Source organism: Cydia splendana, chromosome 6 (assembly GCF_910591565.1).
Source record: "Cydia splendana chromosome 6, ilCydSple1.2, whole genome shotgun sequence".
In the NCBI taxonomy this organism is placed as follows: Eukaryota; Metazoa; Arthropoda; class Insecta; order Lepidoptera; family Tortricidae; genus Cydia; species Cydia splendana.
Window position 1 is genome coordinate 21,316,600 of NC_085965.1, and position 15,920 is coordinate 21,332,519.

Here is a 15,920-nt window from a genome sequence, read left to right on the forward strand (position 1 = left end):
TCCTCTCCGGACGCCGACTCACGCACGGATTAGGTGGCCAGCTGTCTACGAGGAGCCTTTCCTCTCCGGACGCCGACTCACGCACGGCTTAGGTGGCCAGCTGTCTACGAGGAGCCTTTCCTCTCCGGACGCCGACTCACGCACGGCTTAGGTGGCCAGCTGTCTACGAGGAGCCTTTCCTCTCCGGACGCCGACTCACGCACGGCTTAGGTGGCCAGCTGTCTACGAGGAGCCTTTCCTCTCCGGACGCCGACTCACGCACGGCTTAGGTGGCCAGCTGTCTACGAGGAGCCTTTCCTCTCGTCGATCAACGGGATTTTGAATAGCGCGCCAAGGTAGACGTTTTTGAAACTCAAAATCCCATACAAGACAAAATGACACTTAATGCAAACGCGTACGTCACGTCACGCTGAAATTTACACCTGAAAGTTTGTAGTGCACATCGTCGGGTGACAAGCAAAAGTCACTAAGTACTATCAAAAAATTAAAGTAAAAATGCACTTTATTACACTTGTAACACGGTTTATTGTCCAATAATTTCAATGGTGTTAGTTAGTGACTTTTGTTTGTCACCCGACGACATAATAGCGTAATCCTACCTACAACACTAGCTCGTAACGGGTTTTCTTGCGAACATATTCCACCACGTCGTTTGCCGTGGTGGAAACATCAGCATGTTCAAGAAACCAGCGTACGAAAAGCGCCTTGTTCAATGAGGCAGCCTAATGACCAGATATCCGGCTCTGCAGTGCCACACTGACTCTTGCCAGGGCTAAAAAGTTATACTTAAAAATACTCACCTATAACCGCGAAAATCGAAGTTCGCAAATTGCGGGATCTTCCTCTGCCACTCTAATTACCCCTTCATTGGGGTAAAAGAGAAACCCGCAATTTACGTTTTGGTTTTTACGGTAAGCCCTCTGAAGACTAAAAATAATTCCTAATATGCCCCGGCTCGTGAGTCAGCAAGAGTCAGTTCAGAGCTGCTGGTGACACGCCGCGCCGCGCCCTCCGACTTTCTGATATTTTATCGGAATCTCTAGTGCAGGGTTTCCTAAACTTTTTGCAGTCATGGACCACTTTCACAATTTAAACAATTCCACGGACCCCGGTCAAAATTTTTTTAAATAAAGTTTCATTATACTTAGGTCTCGTCAAGTTTACTACAAGATTTCCTAATAACTAAGTATGTTTACAGCAGGTAACTGACCTACTGCGGACCCCTGATAAACATGCTACGGACCCCTAAGGGGTCCGTGGACCCCACTGTAAGAAACACTGCCCTAGTGCATTCCATAGCGTGACGTGCGTTCGCGTTTGCGTTATGTCTATCTTTGTATGGGATTTTGAACAGCACAAGCGGGACGTTTTGGAAACTCAAAATCCTATACAAAATGACACTTAAAGCAAACGCGTCACGTCACAGTATCGAATGAGATGTACACTAGGGGTACGGATTCGAAGTAAGCAAAGTAGCCCAGGAAAGATACGATTTCCCAAAACATTAAATTAATATACTATAATAGCTTATTCTTTATTTATCTCATTCTAATTCAATATCTTAGTTAGGTAATATATATGCCAGAATCCTGCCTATACGTATTACACCCGTTTGGTTCATTTTTGTGACAAGCCTAAAAAAAATTTTAAATTACAAATTTACAGATTTTCAAAATGAGCTCTTTCATTACACGATATAGTTTAAAAAACATTATTTTTAAATTTTCTCCATGTTTTAAATTCATTTGTTTACGTTAGATGTCCGTCTTTGGGTCACGAATTTACATACTCGTATATGTAGCAAATTTCTACTTAATTGGTCCAGTACTTTTAGAGAAAATGGGTTGTGACACTTGTGACAGACGGACAGACAGACGCACGAGTGATCCTATAAGGGTTCCGTTTTTTCCTTTTGAGGTACGGAACCCTAAAAAAATATCTTATCAATGACCTTTTTTTATGTTTGTTGCATGCATAGTATAATATATTATGAACAATATACCTACCCATAGTAAACAGCAAGTTTTTGTATACGTTGTATTTTTAACAATACTATAAAGTAGTCAGGGTATCATCCGAACCGGACCACGTAACATGACGTTCGTGCAGAAAATTTAAAATATTATCAAAAGAAAGATATACATTGGAATAAAATTTATTCACCAAAAGTTTAAGTGATAACATCCTAAGCAATTAAAAAAAACTGTATTTTTAAAATTATAATTGAAAATTTGAGTCTGAATACAATTGAACCCCTTGAACTAATAACCCAGTTACGCAGTTGCATCGCAAGGACGTTCCATAGCATACCTACTTTACAAAATCTGCTCTGCGCTGCTCTGCGTGAACTTTTTTTTTTTGACACGGAACTTTTAAGCCGAGCCGCGCAGGGCTCTTATGCTTAATTTCGGAAATGTGTCATTTTATACAAACTTAAAACTAAACAGTGACTTAGGGTTCGAGACCTTCATCATGAGCCCGCGTCGCATGTGTCTCAGCATTCGCCCAGCCTTGATGTGGCGGAATGCACGACTGGGTGTCGAGCAGGCAGTCGCAGGCAGCGCCCGTGTACCCGGGCTTGCACTGGCACTGGCCGCAGACGCACTCGCCTTGCGCCGGGCCCGAGCAGAGAAGACCCATGTTGCGATCGCAGGAGAAATTGTCGCACTCGCAAAACGGCCCCGATATCACCTGAGAATAATGCTTAAGACTTGAGTAGAAATAAATTCGTGATGCTTTTTTTTAATTAACCCTTTGACCATCAACGACGATGGGCTAGCGTGTAGAGAGGGTAGTGGTGTCGGATGGCTTATGGCGTTGCGGGATGGCGATGAGATAGCCACGGTGTCGGTTTTTCGCCCGCACATCAAAGGTATAGTGGGCTATCGATGGTGCGTACGCATCTACACATGGCCCATTCCATAGTGCGTGCTATCAACCATCGCATGGCCATCTCGCTGGTCCAGCACTGGGCCGTTGTGTAGAGGAGCCATAACCATCGCATGGCCATCTCGCTAGTCCAGCGCTGGGCCATCGTGTAGAGGAGCCATTAGGCTGGTAGCAAGTGGAATGTGACATCATAATATAAAGTTTGAATATAACGTAAATGTTTCAGAGCTTAACACTGTCCTGTTAGTTGTCATACCTCTCAGCTGTCATCACCTTCAATATGCATTCCTAACAAAGTGACAGACAGTCAACGCCGCTATGAAAAACCAGGTAAAATCTAAATCATGAAATCAATGTTTACGTGCATGTAAAAATAAGTGTAGGTAGGTAATACAAGATACAAGCACAGTATCACTATTAAATAACAATTCGTGATACTTATTGCATAGGTTGGGTATGTGCGTTAAGGGTGGTCCTCTTTATGTTAGTACATCTCGTCGGGGAGATCTCGTTGCATTGAGCACTCGTAGTTGCTGTTGAGACAGCTCGCTGTGCACTTACCTCGGTGCACTCGCAGACGGCAGACGCAAAGCAGACGGCGCCGGAGCTGGCGCTGGTGGGGCAAAACTGGCGGATGCCGTGGTCCTGATCAGCGGAACCACCACACTTTTTCACGGAGTGGGAATGCATTTACGCACGGTGTGTGGGACTCGCGGATCTCTCGCAGTGCTTGCCGAGACGGCGGCTGTAGCATACCTCGGTGGGTTCGGACCTCATGTCGCATTCGCACACGCCGCAGATGCAGCTACCGCGGCCGGAGCATTCGGCGCCGGAGCTGGCGTTGGTGAGGTGGCAGCCGAGGTCCTGGTCGGTGACGCCGCCAACACACTCGCAGTACTTGCCGAAGCTGCCGGGCTGGCAGGCACACACGCCGCACGCGGAGATGCCGTGCCCGCTACACACGTTGGGGCTGTCGTCGTACGCCTAATAATATACGGTGTTATTAGTTTAAGTCTGGCAAACCCATTTTGGCGCTAGTAAAAGGCAGTAAGGTTAAAAAATGTAGGCGAAAAGGTTCGATATTTAATTAATCGGGCTCTTTTATACTGATTATATTGGTTAATAATTTCAAATCAACCCAGTTGTTGTTTTCAAATCAACACAAATTCGGATCGGCATACAATCGACTTTTCCGCGAAATGCGACTAATAATTTTATTTACTTATGGCGGTAGTAGTTCGTTTCAGACTTGGATTGCTAGATTTTATTTTACAATGCTGGACAATATTGGACCCTAAAATTAGGACTTTATAATTGTATCTTTAATGTTGTGCCTTCGTCTGACATGTACATTGCAATACTGTTATTGTTTTGATTTGGTTTTGGTACCAAGTTATAAAGTAATTGGATTTTTGTTAACCTTTTCGACGCCGTGTCAAACACAAAAGCAGTCACCCGGACGCCACGTCACCAAAGTGTCAAAACTGAAATTGAACTTTATGCATATGCACGTAGGTCTATGTTGCTCTGTGGTCTATGACCGATTAATCAGTCCGTGGCGTTGAACCTGCGGTGCGGATATATCGGTCATTGGCGTCCAAAAGGTTAACAAAAGGCATATTTTTACATAACAGGTAGGTATGCAAAGTGTACAAAAAAGTAAAAACATTATATCAGTCAAGGTGGTGGTCACCTTGATAAACATAGATAAATATCTAGAACGCGTTTTAATTGTGTACACAATACCGCTTGTTATTATAATTATATCGCATTGTATGTATTATAAATAAAAAACTAGATGACCCGGTGAACTTCGTTTCACCTGTATCTATTTTCATAATATTTTCTTTCATAAGAATTTTCTCATTACAATAACAAACACAACAAAAAAAGAATTAGCGAAAATAGCGAAATTGGTCTAGCCGTTCACGCGTGTTGCCGTGACATAGGAAAATAGGGACAAATTTTTATATACATATTACCTATAGATTAGATAGATACATAGTCAGATAGATAAATAGATAGATATATAGATGATAGATAGATAGATAGATAGATAGATAGATAGATAGATAGATAGATAGATAGATATATATACAGAAGTTAACTCACGTGATGGCCACGATGCTCGCACGGGCAGTCGCATTGCATATCCAGCTCCACAGTGAGACCCTCGGAGATGTCTCCAGGGTGGATGACGAACGTCTGCTTCCACTTGCTCGGGTCCCTCGGACACTGCTTCAAAGTAATCTCAGCCGTGAACTCCACGACATCACCCACCTAAAATCCATTGCCAAATTTAACTTATTTTTTTACAAATTTACAGTTTTCAGATCTTTCCCTGTACTTGTAGTGTTCTTGTCTTGCCAAATTTCGTAGTTCTAGGTCAACGGGAAGTACCCTTTATATTTTGACTCCTTTAAGCGTGTCAAAATATACGTTTTTGGAGGTATAAACGGCCGTATCTTTTTTATACGTTAACTTAGAGTTTATTTTTTTTTTTTGGTTTCTAGGGGTTGTAGACCTGAGTAGGAATACAGTTTAAATTTCAACTGGGTACCTCCACGCGTTCCCGAGAAAAAGGGTCTTGATGGACGGACGGACGGACAACAAAGTGATCCGTTATAGGTTCCGTTTTTTTCCTTTTTAATATAAAATTATCATTGCCTAAATATAACTTACCCTTAATCCGTCACACTTATTCGTCTTAATTACGTTGGTTTTGTCAAGACAGGATGAATAATAATCGATTTGGGTGGCGTCACTCGATGTGTCTGTAATTTCGACCGCCGAAGTGATTTTCTGTAGAAAACAACAATTAAAAAATCAGATACGTGATATTATAAGAACTTAAGCGCGCGGTTGTTTTATGCGATAAACGCAGCATTGAACGCATGTAAGACTACCCGTTTCTCTTTAATTAATACAGTTAGAAAAAGATGGGTAGTCTATCTCGCGGCGAGATACTGTCGCGCCAATGATGTGCTTGGCCTACAAGTATTAGTATAATAGAATAGACAGCTGTATGATAGGCCAACAAACTGTCATGCAGTTTGGCGAAAAAATATGTGTAACTAATGAATATTGCTCTGTATTTTTTATTGAGTAAATATATAAAAAAAGAAAGGTTAGTAAGTCTCCAGGAATTAATAATCGTTGCACTCACGTTGTACTGCTCGCGCACCAAGTTGACGACGTTGTCAGGGGTCTCGGTGAGCATGTCGCTGCTGGAGCCCTGGATGTGCCCTAATGGGTAGTCTAGGGCACGCGAGTAGGCGAAGGATAACTTATGCATTTGATCTGTAAAATAATTAAAATGTACCTAATGAACGAAACGGAAAATATATTTTTTTCCGGAATGAAGAGCTCTTCAAACCAGTCATATTTTATCAAAATCTAACAAAAAAATTAACAAAATAAAAATCGACCCATTTAGGTAGTTTTTTTTATATAAGTACTTACTCTGTCGTAATCGCATATTGACTCTCTGCGGTTTGATCTGAACGAGGTTGTCGCCAGAGCCTGCTGTGGGCATGGCGCCGCCGGCACTGCCGTCGGCCCCAGAGGAACCGGAGTCTCCATGTGAGCCTGAACTAGAGCTCGAGCGAGACCGCACTGAAACATAAACGAGGGATTACAAGTAGATAAGATAAGATAAAAGATTTTTATTCGTGACGATTACAAAACATGTACATACGAACATGTACAGACAACAACAGCAAGGAAAGAAGAAATCAATAAGTGTGCATCACAAAATGGACCCAACTCAGCATAATGCTAGCTCCCATTCGGTGATGCCACGACAGATAACACATAAAGATACATAATTACAACATTGCAATTAAATGTATGAATACAAAAATTAAGGAAATAGTAATCGTAGTAATGATACGGAAGATTCAAGCGAACCAGGCTATCTATCGATTAACTATCATCATGAGTCCACATCCCTTCCCCATGGCTCTACTTATCGCTTCTGTGGAAAGGCCCCTCGGGCCTGAGCAGTTTTGAAATTACAGCAATATAAGGATAAAGGTGAAACTCTGATGTGAACTACTTACTTTCCATAGCTGTGGGGTTACAGACGAGATGCACATGCTGGGTATATCCAAGTATAAAAGATTTCTTTTAAGCATTTAAAATAGGTACCTACTTTATCAATTCACTACATCTTATTTACAAAGTCTCCCGCCGCGTCTGATGTCTGTTTGTGTGTTGGTGTATTTGTATGTTCACGATAAACTCAAAAACCACTGAACAGATTTTAATGCGGTTTTCACCTATCAATAGAGTGATTATTGAGGATGGTTTAAGTGTATAATTTGTTTAGGTTTACCCGAGCGAAGCCGGGGCGGGTCGCTAGTAGGTTTTTATTGCTATCAAATATGACTCATTTACTTATCAAATACAAATTATGGAATTACACATTATCATTCTATTCGCAACATTCCGGGTTCACGGGAAGAATGATAAAGCAGTATTTAGTTAGCAATACCTACCAACAAACAGCGTTAAGTGACCTTTGTTTATATTATGATATCCTATAATGATGATACGAGTAATTAATAACTATAAAAAGTGTAGCAAAAAAATCTAAATGTGTGTACCGACGCAATGTCGGTTTTACATACCTAAACCACAAATACCGAAATGGTAAATTGCTTTATTTGTGGTTTATGCCAAAAGTTAAATACCTATATCGTAACTATACTAACTTAACATAACATGTGTGCGATTTTTGTAGGTAGACATCGACGAATATTTTGATAACTTATTGAATCTACGTCTAGGTCGCGGCAGGACTGATTAATCTTTATCTTCAAAAGCCAAAATGTAGGTAAATTGCACCGGGTCAAGTGGTGGGTTATCAAAAGTGCCTACCTGCCGGCGGATCTCATTAGCCTTATCATACTTATTGTTATTAGTCTGTATTGTTAGTATTTTCATAATAGCAACTAATTACATGAACTTCAAAATCGCGAGATACCTACTTTTGAGGGCTTTTAAAGGACATCTGCTTCTGCGTTCCTTGTTGTAAACGGAGTTTATAGACTATAAGTCAAGGGTTTAAGACGCATAGGTAAGTTCCGCGGTGCGTTATTCCACAGCGGGGTTGAAGCAGCTGGAGCCGTTAAGACGAAACGGGAGCTGAGCTAAAAGTCAATTTTGAGATTTCAAGCTGAATATACCCGTCGCTCTGACGGGGCGTGAGAGACTGTATTTGTGTGTGTAATGCACGCACACAGATGCGTACGCTTGCACCCGCGCGCGCCTCATTGCCGACAATTTGCAATGTTATTTTTCGTGCGTTACTGCCACGAGGCGTTCACTTATTACTTACTGTGTTGCGATTGAATTTTTTGACCCGGCTTACGTTTACGGAACTCGATAATCTTTCTACTACTGTGACTTGGCTTTGTTTACTTGACTTTGCTGATCAGCTTATTGTTTTGGACTCCGTGAGTTGTGGTTTTACCTATTGGACCGCACGCAATTCATCTACCTTTATTCAAGTAATTAAGCGTAATTAGCCGAAACCTTTATAAGAGTGTAATTCATAAGAAGTACATAAGATATAATTTATGTACTGGTTTGCTGTTAGCTTTTAATTGTATCACTTTACATATATGTTACTCAAATAACTAACACGGTTACACTGTTGTAAGAACATTATTTTTCAGGTAGGCCTTATTATACCTACTATAGGCCTTATTACCTCCTAGTACCTTAGTAGTAGTAGTACTACTACGGAAATTGATTCAAAGACTCAAGACTGACTTAAGTGGCAGTAGGGTGTAGGGTTTTTTCTAGGCTTAATGAGTTCGCTGAAGCTTATTTTTTATACTTAGCGCACAGAACCACTAGTTTAACAGTATCAGCTCTAACCACATGTCACCATTTTGTCCTTTACGTAACAAACTCAGGGGCCCAGAATATCCGATGTACCTATCAAATCAAGGTTCTGTACCAAATAAGGCCCGGTTATTATAGTTCGTTATTTTTTAGCATTAGAAAGAAGGTAAACAATCATGACGTGTCTTTTTATTAATAATGATTGAAAAACGCTTTCAAAAATTAGTTTATATTACTTATGAAAGCAAAAGAATATAAAAAAGTATATGATTAATACATACATACATACATACATACAATCACGCCTATTTCCCGGAGGGGTAGGCAGAGACCACGGATTTCCACTTGCTACGATCCTGACATACCACTTTCGCTTCCTTCACATTCATAACATTCCTCATACACGCTCGCCGGTTTAGGGTGCTCTTGCTCATTAATATGATTAATATGATTTATAATTCTAACATATTTGCTATGACTTATTTTTCAATGGTAATTTTTAATAAGACATGTCAAAATCTGTTACCTTAATGCAAAAAAAACGAACTTTAAGCGTGCTAACTTTCAAAATTTCATTTTTTATAAGATAGTATAAGTAGATGGGCAAAAATTTTGCGTCCATGTCCACCAGTGAGTAAGTGATTGAGATACCTAAACAACCTAAACATTTAACTTTATAATGTAAAATGATATAATTTACTAACCTACTCGTTTAATTTCAGGTAGGTTGAATAAGGAACCAAGTAACCATGGGGAGGAGCAGTATTTACTAACATTTTCTTTTTGGGTCTTCAGAGTGTATCGTTTCCTTTTTTTTGCACATATTACACTTAAATATATATTCTCTGTGTAAACCCTTACGTCTTTCAATGACAAAGGCAAGATCAGCAAATGTACAATTTGTATGATCGTGCCTGATATTTGAGATCACAGAAAATAAATATTTTAAATCCACTATTCTGCGACCTTCTAAAATTTTGTTTTATCATGATTCATGATCAAAAAGCTCGGATTCAATAGTCATATCAAACGTCGATTATGCAGTTGATGATGAGCTTGCATTTTCTACCATTGGTGCTGCAAATGCATCAACCGGTGGCGATAAACTTTGCCCTCTTGTAAAACAAATTACTATTGTGATTGTGTCCAGCAAAAGGCCAAAATTCGGTTTACTTTCCTGTTTAAAATATTACTAATTTATTCATATTTCAGATTAGGTACATAGGTAACTGTCTGAATGTTACAATGCCAGCTGGCAAATTCTATCACATTTGTTTGTTTGGTAGTCATGGTAACATTCACTTACATTGATATCCTTATTAAGATCTGTATCTTATTATCCAGACCTTAAAATATTGCCACCGTTGCCCTTTAAAAAAATACTGTTTAAATAATTGGCTACTCAAACAATGCTTCTATAGTATAAATAATGACTACACAAAAATGGGTAGTATTGTATATAATGCACGAAATAAGGCCCGATTCTTAAGCGGGTTTAAATTTTGAGGCCATGTCCGCTAATACTATAGACAAAATATCAAGTTTAATAAACACAAAAAAAAAAACATTGATGGGCCTTATTTTATAATTTAGGCCTTACTTTGTAATTTAAAGTAGAGTTAGGCCAAGAAAAATCTATAGCGATTTTGATAGAACACGCAGTGCAAGTATTATTTCAAACGTCGCTTCTATGAAATTATGACATATAAATAACACTTGCACTGCGTGTGCTATCAAAATTGCTGTAGACTTTTCTTGGTCTGACTCTAAAATATTCTTTATTACACCACAAACATAAAAACAAATTAAAAAAAAACCGGCGAAGTGCAAGTCGGACTCGCACACGAAGGGTTCCGTACCATTATTTATAAAAACGGTCACCCATCCAAGTACTGACCCCGCCCGACGTTGCTTAACTTCGGTCAAAAATCACGTTTGTTGTATGGGAGGCCCCACAAAATTTTTTATTTTATCCTGTTTTTAGTATTTGTTGTTATAGCGGCAACAGAAATAAATCATCTGTGAAAATTTCAACTGTCTAGCTATCACGGTTCGTGAGATACAGAGATACAGACGGACGGATGGACAGCGGAATCTTAGTAATAGGGTCCCGTGTTTTACCCTTTGGGTACGGAACCCTAAAACCGATTTACAATGTAGATAAAGGTAGCAACAGGCGGTCTTATCGCTGTTAGTTCTTATTCTTCGTTTGTTTAGCATTTGAGTGAAGGTGACGTGTCTTTTTTAAGCATGCAATGGTATAATTATTTATTAGCTTTTTTTGTAATAGTTATGTACTTAGTGGTTAATATTAGTATTTACTATTTTTTTTTTCAATAATGCTTAAAAACGAAGTATAGACATGACAACCAAATATTAACGCCATTGTAGGGCAGGATATACAGAACATGAATCATTTGTACTGTCACGCTCCGTGATTGTTGAGCCATTTAGGGTTCTAGCTAAATTGGACATTCCATAGAGCACGAGTAAGTATGGAACAACCAATTCAGCTAGGACCCTAAATTGCTCGACAATTACGAAGCGTGCCTGTAGGTACCTAAAAATATTGTTAACCCATTTTAACCATGCAATAAAATATTAATGATTTTGATTTCTAATTTGAAATATTAGAATCAAAAAGTTCATAATAGATTGTATATCATAACTAAAAAAATGTGTTCCCTACTCTCAACCCAAAACCCCTTGTATCTTAGGATCTAGATATTTTCACACAAGACGGTTTATCGATAACTTCTTACATCACTAGATTATTGACATTAAATGTCGACTATTGCCCATCACTTTTCTGGCTGTGTACGTATTTAGAAACTTGACTCCGCCCCTAAAATTAGTGCGATAGGGACAACTGCAGCTGAGGCGAAAAACCCTGCGTAAAAATGACAAAAATCGAGGTTTCGTAGTCCTCTTTTTCCTCCCCCAAAACTTAACCAATCGTAACCAAATTTGGAAATCTAAATGATTATGAAATTATTTGTGTCGGACCGTTTTGCTTTTTTGGCTAATTGATATCAGTTTTGAATACCACGCCTCTCATTGCGGCATAGTCTATTAGGCCATTTTGGCCGTTTTTGAAGGGCTCTAGCGCCTTAAAAAACAAAAATATCAAAAAAAGCAAAACGGTCCGACACAGATATTGACAATATTAATCTGTGTTGAAAAAATCATTGCTCTAGCTTCAAAAACCACGGAGGAAAACGAGGACTACGTTTGTATGGAGGAATGACCACTCCTGTTGGCTCTTAATACCGGCGGCAACGAGAGGCTGGCCACCGCTGCCTGCTCTGGAGCAGTGGTTTAGGGGGAGTACGGCTAGCAGCGCGCGGTATACATAAATGTTACTAGTACAACTTACTTTTGCTATAAGCTTGATCTACGGACAGCTTGTTGTCGGGGTTGAGGATGTAAGCTTCCTCTAAAACAGGGTCAAAGTACCTCGGGCCGTAGAACCCGGCCGCGAAGCACCAGGTACAGCTGGCCACCAATCGCTGTTTTGCTGGAGCAGGTTTATGTCGAGAACAGCTAGCGGTGTGAGAGCGGTAAGCGTCTTTAAGGTCTACTTACTTTTACTAAGTTCCTTGTTATAAGCTTGATCTATGGACTGCTCGTTGTCGGGGTTGAAGATGTAGGCTTCATCGCAGGCACCTCCTTCTAAGGCAGGGTTGAAGCACCTCGGGCCGTTGAACCCGGTGGCGAAGCACCAGGTACAGCTGGCCACCAATCGCTGTTTTGCTGGAGCAGGTTTATGTCGAGAACAGCTAGCGGAGTGTGAGCGGTGTCTCTAAGGTCTACTTACTGTTACTAAGTTCCTTGTTATAAGCTTGATCTATGGACTGCTCGTTGTCGGGGTTGAAGACATAGGCTTCATCGCAGCCCGCAGTGCCTCCTTCTAAGGCAGGGTCGAAGCACCTCGGGCCGTTAAACCCGGCGGCGAAGCACCAGGCACATCTATCCACTCGTATGCAGTCGCTGCAGGTAGTTTTGCTGGAGCAAGGGTTCTGCGCTGGTTCGGCTAACGGGGCGAGTTGGTCCGCCCAACATATCGCGACCAGGCAAGCCCATAGGCACAGTCGTAACGTCGTTCGTTGTATGTGCATTGTGCGATTTGATTGTGTTCAAATCGAAATCTGGAAAGAAACGATAATGTTGCACACATTTATTTTATTGTTAATTCCTAATTATAATTACAAACTATAATATAATTTGCTCTAATCTAAGTCAATCAATCATTCACTTTATTTGCAATAAAACATACTTAAATAAATGCATGCAAATACAATTATATGGTACACAATAAAATGATCATAAAAAATAATACATATAACAATCACAACAAAGTAATTACTTAATAGTGCCAGATAAACCTTTAATGTTGCCAGTTAATCTGCGATTGAGTGTTTATAAAAAAGTGTTTTTATATGCAAAGGCCATACGAGGATAAAAACAAGTTCATGATTCATGATGGCTTATAGAGTTCGACCAAGATAATAAGTTTGACGTTTAAAATAACACTTCCAATGCGTGTGCTATCAAAATCGTTGCAGACTTGTTCTAACTCTACAATGATGCAGCCTACAATGACGACTTAAAAAAAAACTTGCTATTTGAGAGTTAACTGAAAAAACATTTATATTGCTTCAATACAGTTAAGGTATGTTTAAGTTATAAGTAATGCATATTTATCGTCGTATCGACGTATAAAATAACACTGACAACAAAATTTACGAGACTGGAAGAAGTATGTTTGGCAGCTCATACCTTGCCGTGTTACTTACCTGGCGACTGTGAGTCGACTAAGACCCCAAAGAGAATATAATCACCACGTAAGACCCGAGGGTCGAATGTCAGGGGCCATGTTTTGGTTTTTATATAACTTATTTTTAACGAACAGAGAGAGTGATAATGATAACACTTTTGATAGTCAACAAAAGTAATGTAGATTTACAATATTGACAGAGCTATAATAATCTCAAAACAACATCCGAAGTGCAAATTACAGTAATATATATCCATCAAGAATAATGATGTATCAGGTGAAGAATATTGAATATAATGATGCATTATTGCCGATTGTAGAAATCGATTGCTTGATTAAACATCAGCCTAGCTTTTCCGCTTAGAATCGTCTTGATGAGTACCTAAGCCTAAAACTAAAAAATCTTACCCCTGATTTTTTATGATTTTTCGATATTATTATCAATTAGCCACTAGCTACAAAAAAGAAAAAAAATATAAATCGGTGTTATAACTAGAGATGCAACGGATAGTTGTATAGCCGGATACCGGATACCGGATATTCGGCCTACCCATCGGCCGAATATACCTACATTTCGGTTTTTCAGATGGGCATTGTGCAGATTTTGACCTGTTTCGTAGTGAACGTTCGCGCGGACTCATTTCTAGGTTCGAAATGAGTGCGCGTGCATGTCTACATGGAATGTTTTAAAATAATAACGAGTACGATTATGACCGTGACTGTTTCTTAAATCCAATTTTGTTTACTCCGAAATCAAGCAATGTTACTACCCGGTATCCGGCCGGATAGTAGGTCACTATCCGGTATCCGGCCGGATAGAAAAATAATGGCCGGATAGGCCGGATACCGGATAGTAACCCAATATTCGGTGCATCTCTAGTTATAACAGTTGTGTGGCTGCCCGGACCCGTAGCACCCGTAGGTGAATGTGGGTTAACCGAATTGGATTAAATTGGTTATGGATATAGCTTGAGGCTCGGGGTAAGTAATAGGAAAGTTTTTATCAATCATCATCATTGAACGCAGGTGAAGTCGCGGGAAGAAGCTATACAGGATGGCTAAAAAAACAGTATTCACGTTGCCATGGAGGTTTTGGGATTATACTGAGTTACTGAGCAACTTTTACTATGGGACCAACTCCGAAAAAGTAAAAAAAAAATATTTGGCTGTTTTATACATTTTAGCTGGTCCATTTTCTATGGGAGGGTAATTTTTTTTTCGCGGTTTCGGGTTTGGTCCCATAGTAAAAGTTGCTCAGTATAAACCCAAAACCTCCCTGGCAACGGGAATGCAGTTATTTTTTAACCACCGTGTAGAATAAAGAACGCGCTGAAACAAATGGTCCCATACAAATACCTCCGGAACAGGCGGCCTAGCCAAGGTGACAATCGCTATCGCTACGACAACGAAACGCTTTGTGTCTCTCTATCACTCTTCCATATTAGTGCGACAGTGACAGTTGCGTTTCTATAGGAGCCTAAGCGATTGGCATGTTGGCTACGCGGCTTGCTCTGTGAGTACTTTCATGTTTAGCATAGTCTAATAAAACGTGGTCTTCTCTTCCTAGAGTGGCACAAGCTTACGTCACAATAACATTGCCACTTCATATAGCGCTATCGCATATTATCATATAGCGCTGTCGCATGATGACGTAGGCTTGTGTCAGTCACGTGGTCAGAAGAGAGTACCAGGCGGAGTATACCGGGTGTGGCCTGTAACATGAGCAAATAATTAAAACATAGATTGTACTCCTCAAACGGTGACACTTTTGTTCAACAACTTTTAAAAATTATGAAGTATTTAGACTCAATATTTTTCATACAAAATAAATATTGTCTTCAATGGACGCCATTGTCACGCTATATATTATCATTGTGATTGACGTTGCTTGTCACGCCTTAAACATAACAAAATTCGCAATACATTGCGTCTTAGAATAAACTTTAAAGTGTATTAAAAATCAAACCACAAGTTATTTTTAAAAGTTGCTGAACAAATGTTGGTCAGTATGAGGAGTACGGAGTACAGCCTACAGTTAAATTTTTTGCTCATGTTACAGGCCACACCCTATATATACCATGATACCATGATGTTTAGTAACGATTATGATTGAATCATACTTAGCTAGGAACACCAAGTTAGTGACGTCTCAGTTCGAGCAATTGACATAAAATAAAAACCGGTCACGTGCTACTCAGGCTACTCTGACTCGTACGCTGAGGGTTCTGTACAAAATTTAAGCCGATATTTTTTTCTGTAACAATTATGACATTAATAATTGTTAAGAATAAGAATATTTATTTAAAAGAATAAACCTTATTAACTACTAGACACTAGGCTAAGCCTGTCACGTGGTAGCCGGATTTGTAACATACAGCCAAAGGTTAACCTTTATTTACCT

General features: G+C 39.8%; 1 protein-coding gene across 1 annotated transcript; it reads right to left on the bottom strand.

Annotated features, from left to right (window-relative positions):
- Window positions 1-2,451: 2,451 nt before the first annotated feature.
- On the bottom strand, window positions 2,452-12,860 carry LOC134791623 (integrin beta-PS-like). The gene is made up of 8 exons (XM_063762671.1): window positions 12,556-12,860; window positions 12,328-12,521; window positions 6,352-6,504; window positions 6,056-6,189; window positions 5,572-5,691; window positions 5,002-5,169; window positions 3,646-3,873; window positions 2,452-2,691 (listed from the first exon to the last, which is right to left on the bottom strand). The coding sequence occupies exons 1-8, from the start codon at window positions 12,858-12,860 to the stop codon at window positions 2,452-2,454; spliced, it is 1,542 nt and encodes a 513-aa protein (XP_063618741.1).
- Window positions 12,861-15,920: the final 3,060 nt, after the last annotated feature.

Coding starts and splice junctions, on each gene's coding strand:
- LOC134791623 (XM_063762671.1), bottom strand. CDS start 12,860: ATGCACATACAACGAACGACGTTACGACTGTGCCTATGGGCTTGCCTG. Junction 5,692..6,055: donor TGGTGCGCGAGCAGTACAAC/GTGAGTGCAACG, acceptor TGTTTTCTACAG/AAAATCACTTCGGCGGTCGA. Junction 5,170..5,571: donor ATAAGTGTGACGGATTAAGG/GTAAGTTATATT, acceptor AATGGATTTTAG/GTGGGTGATGTCGTGGAGTT.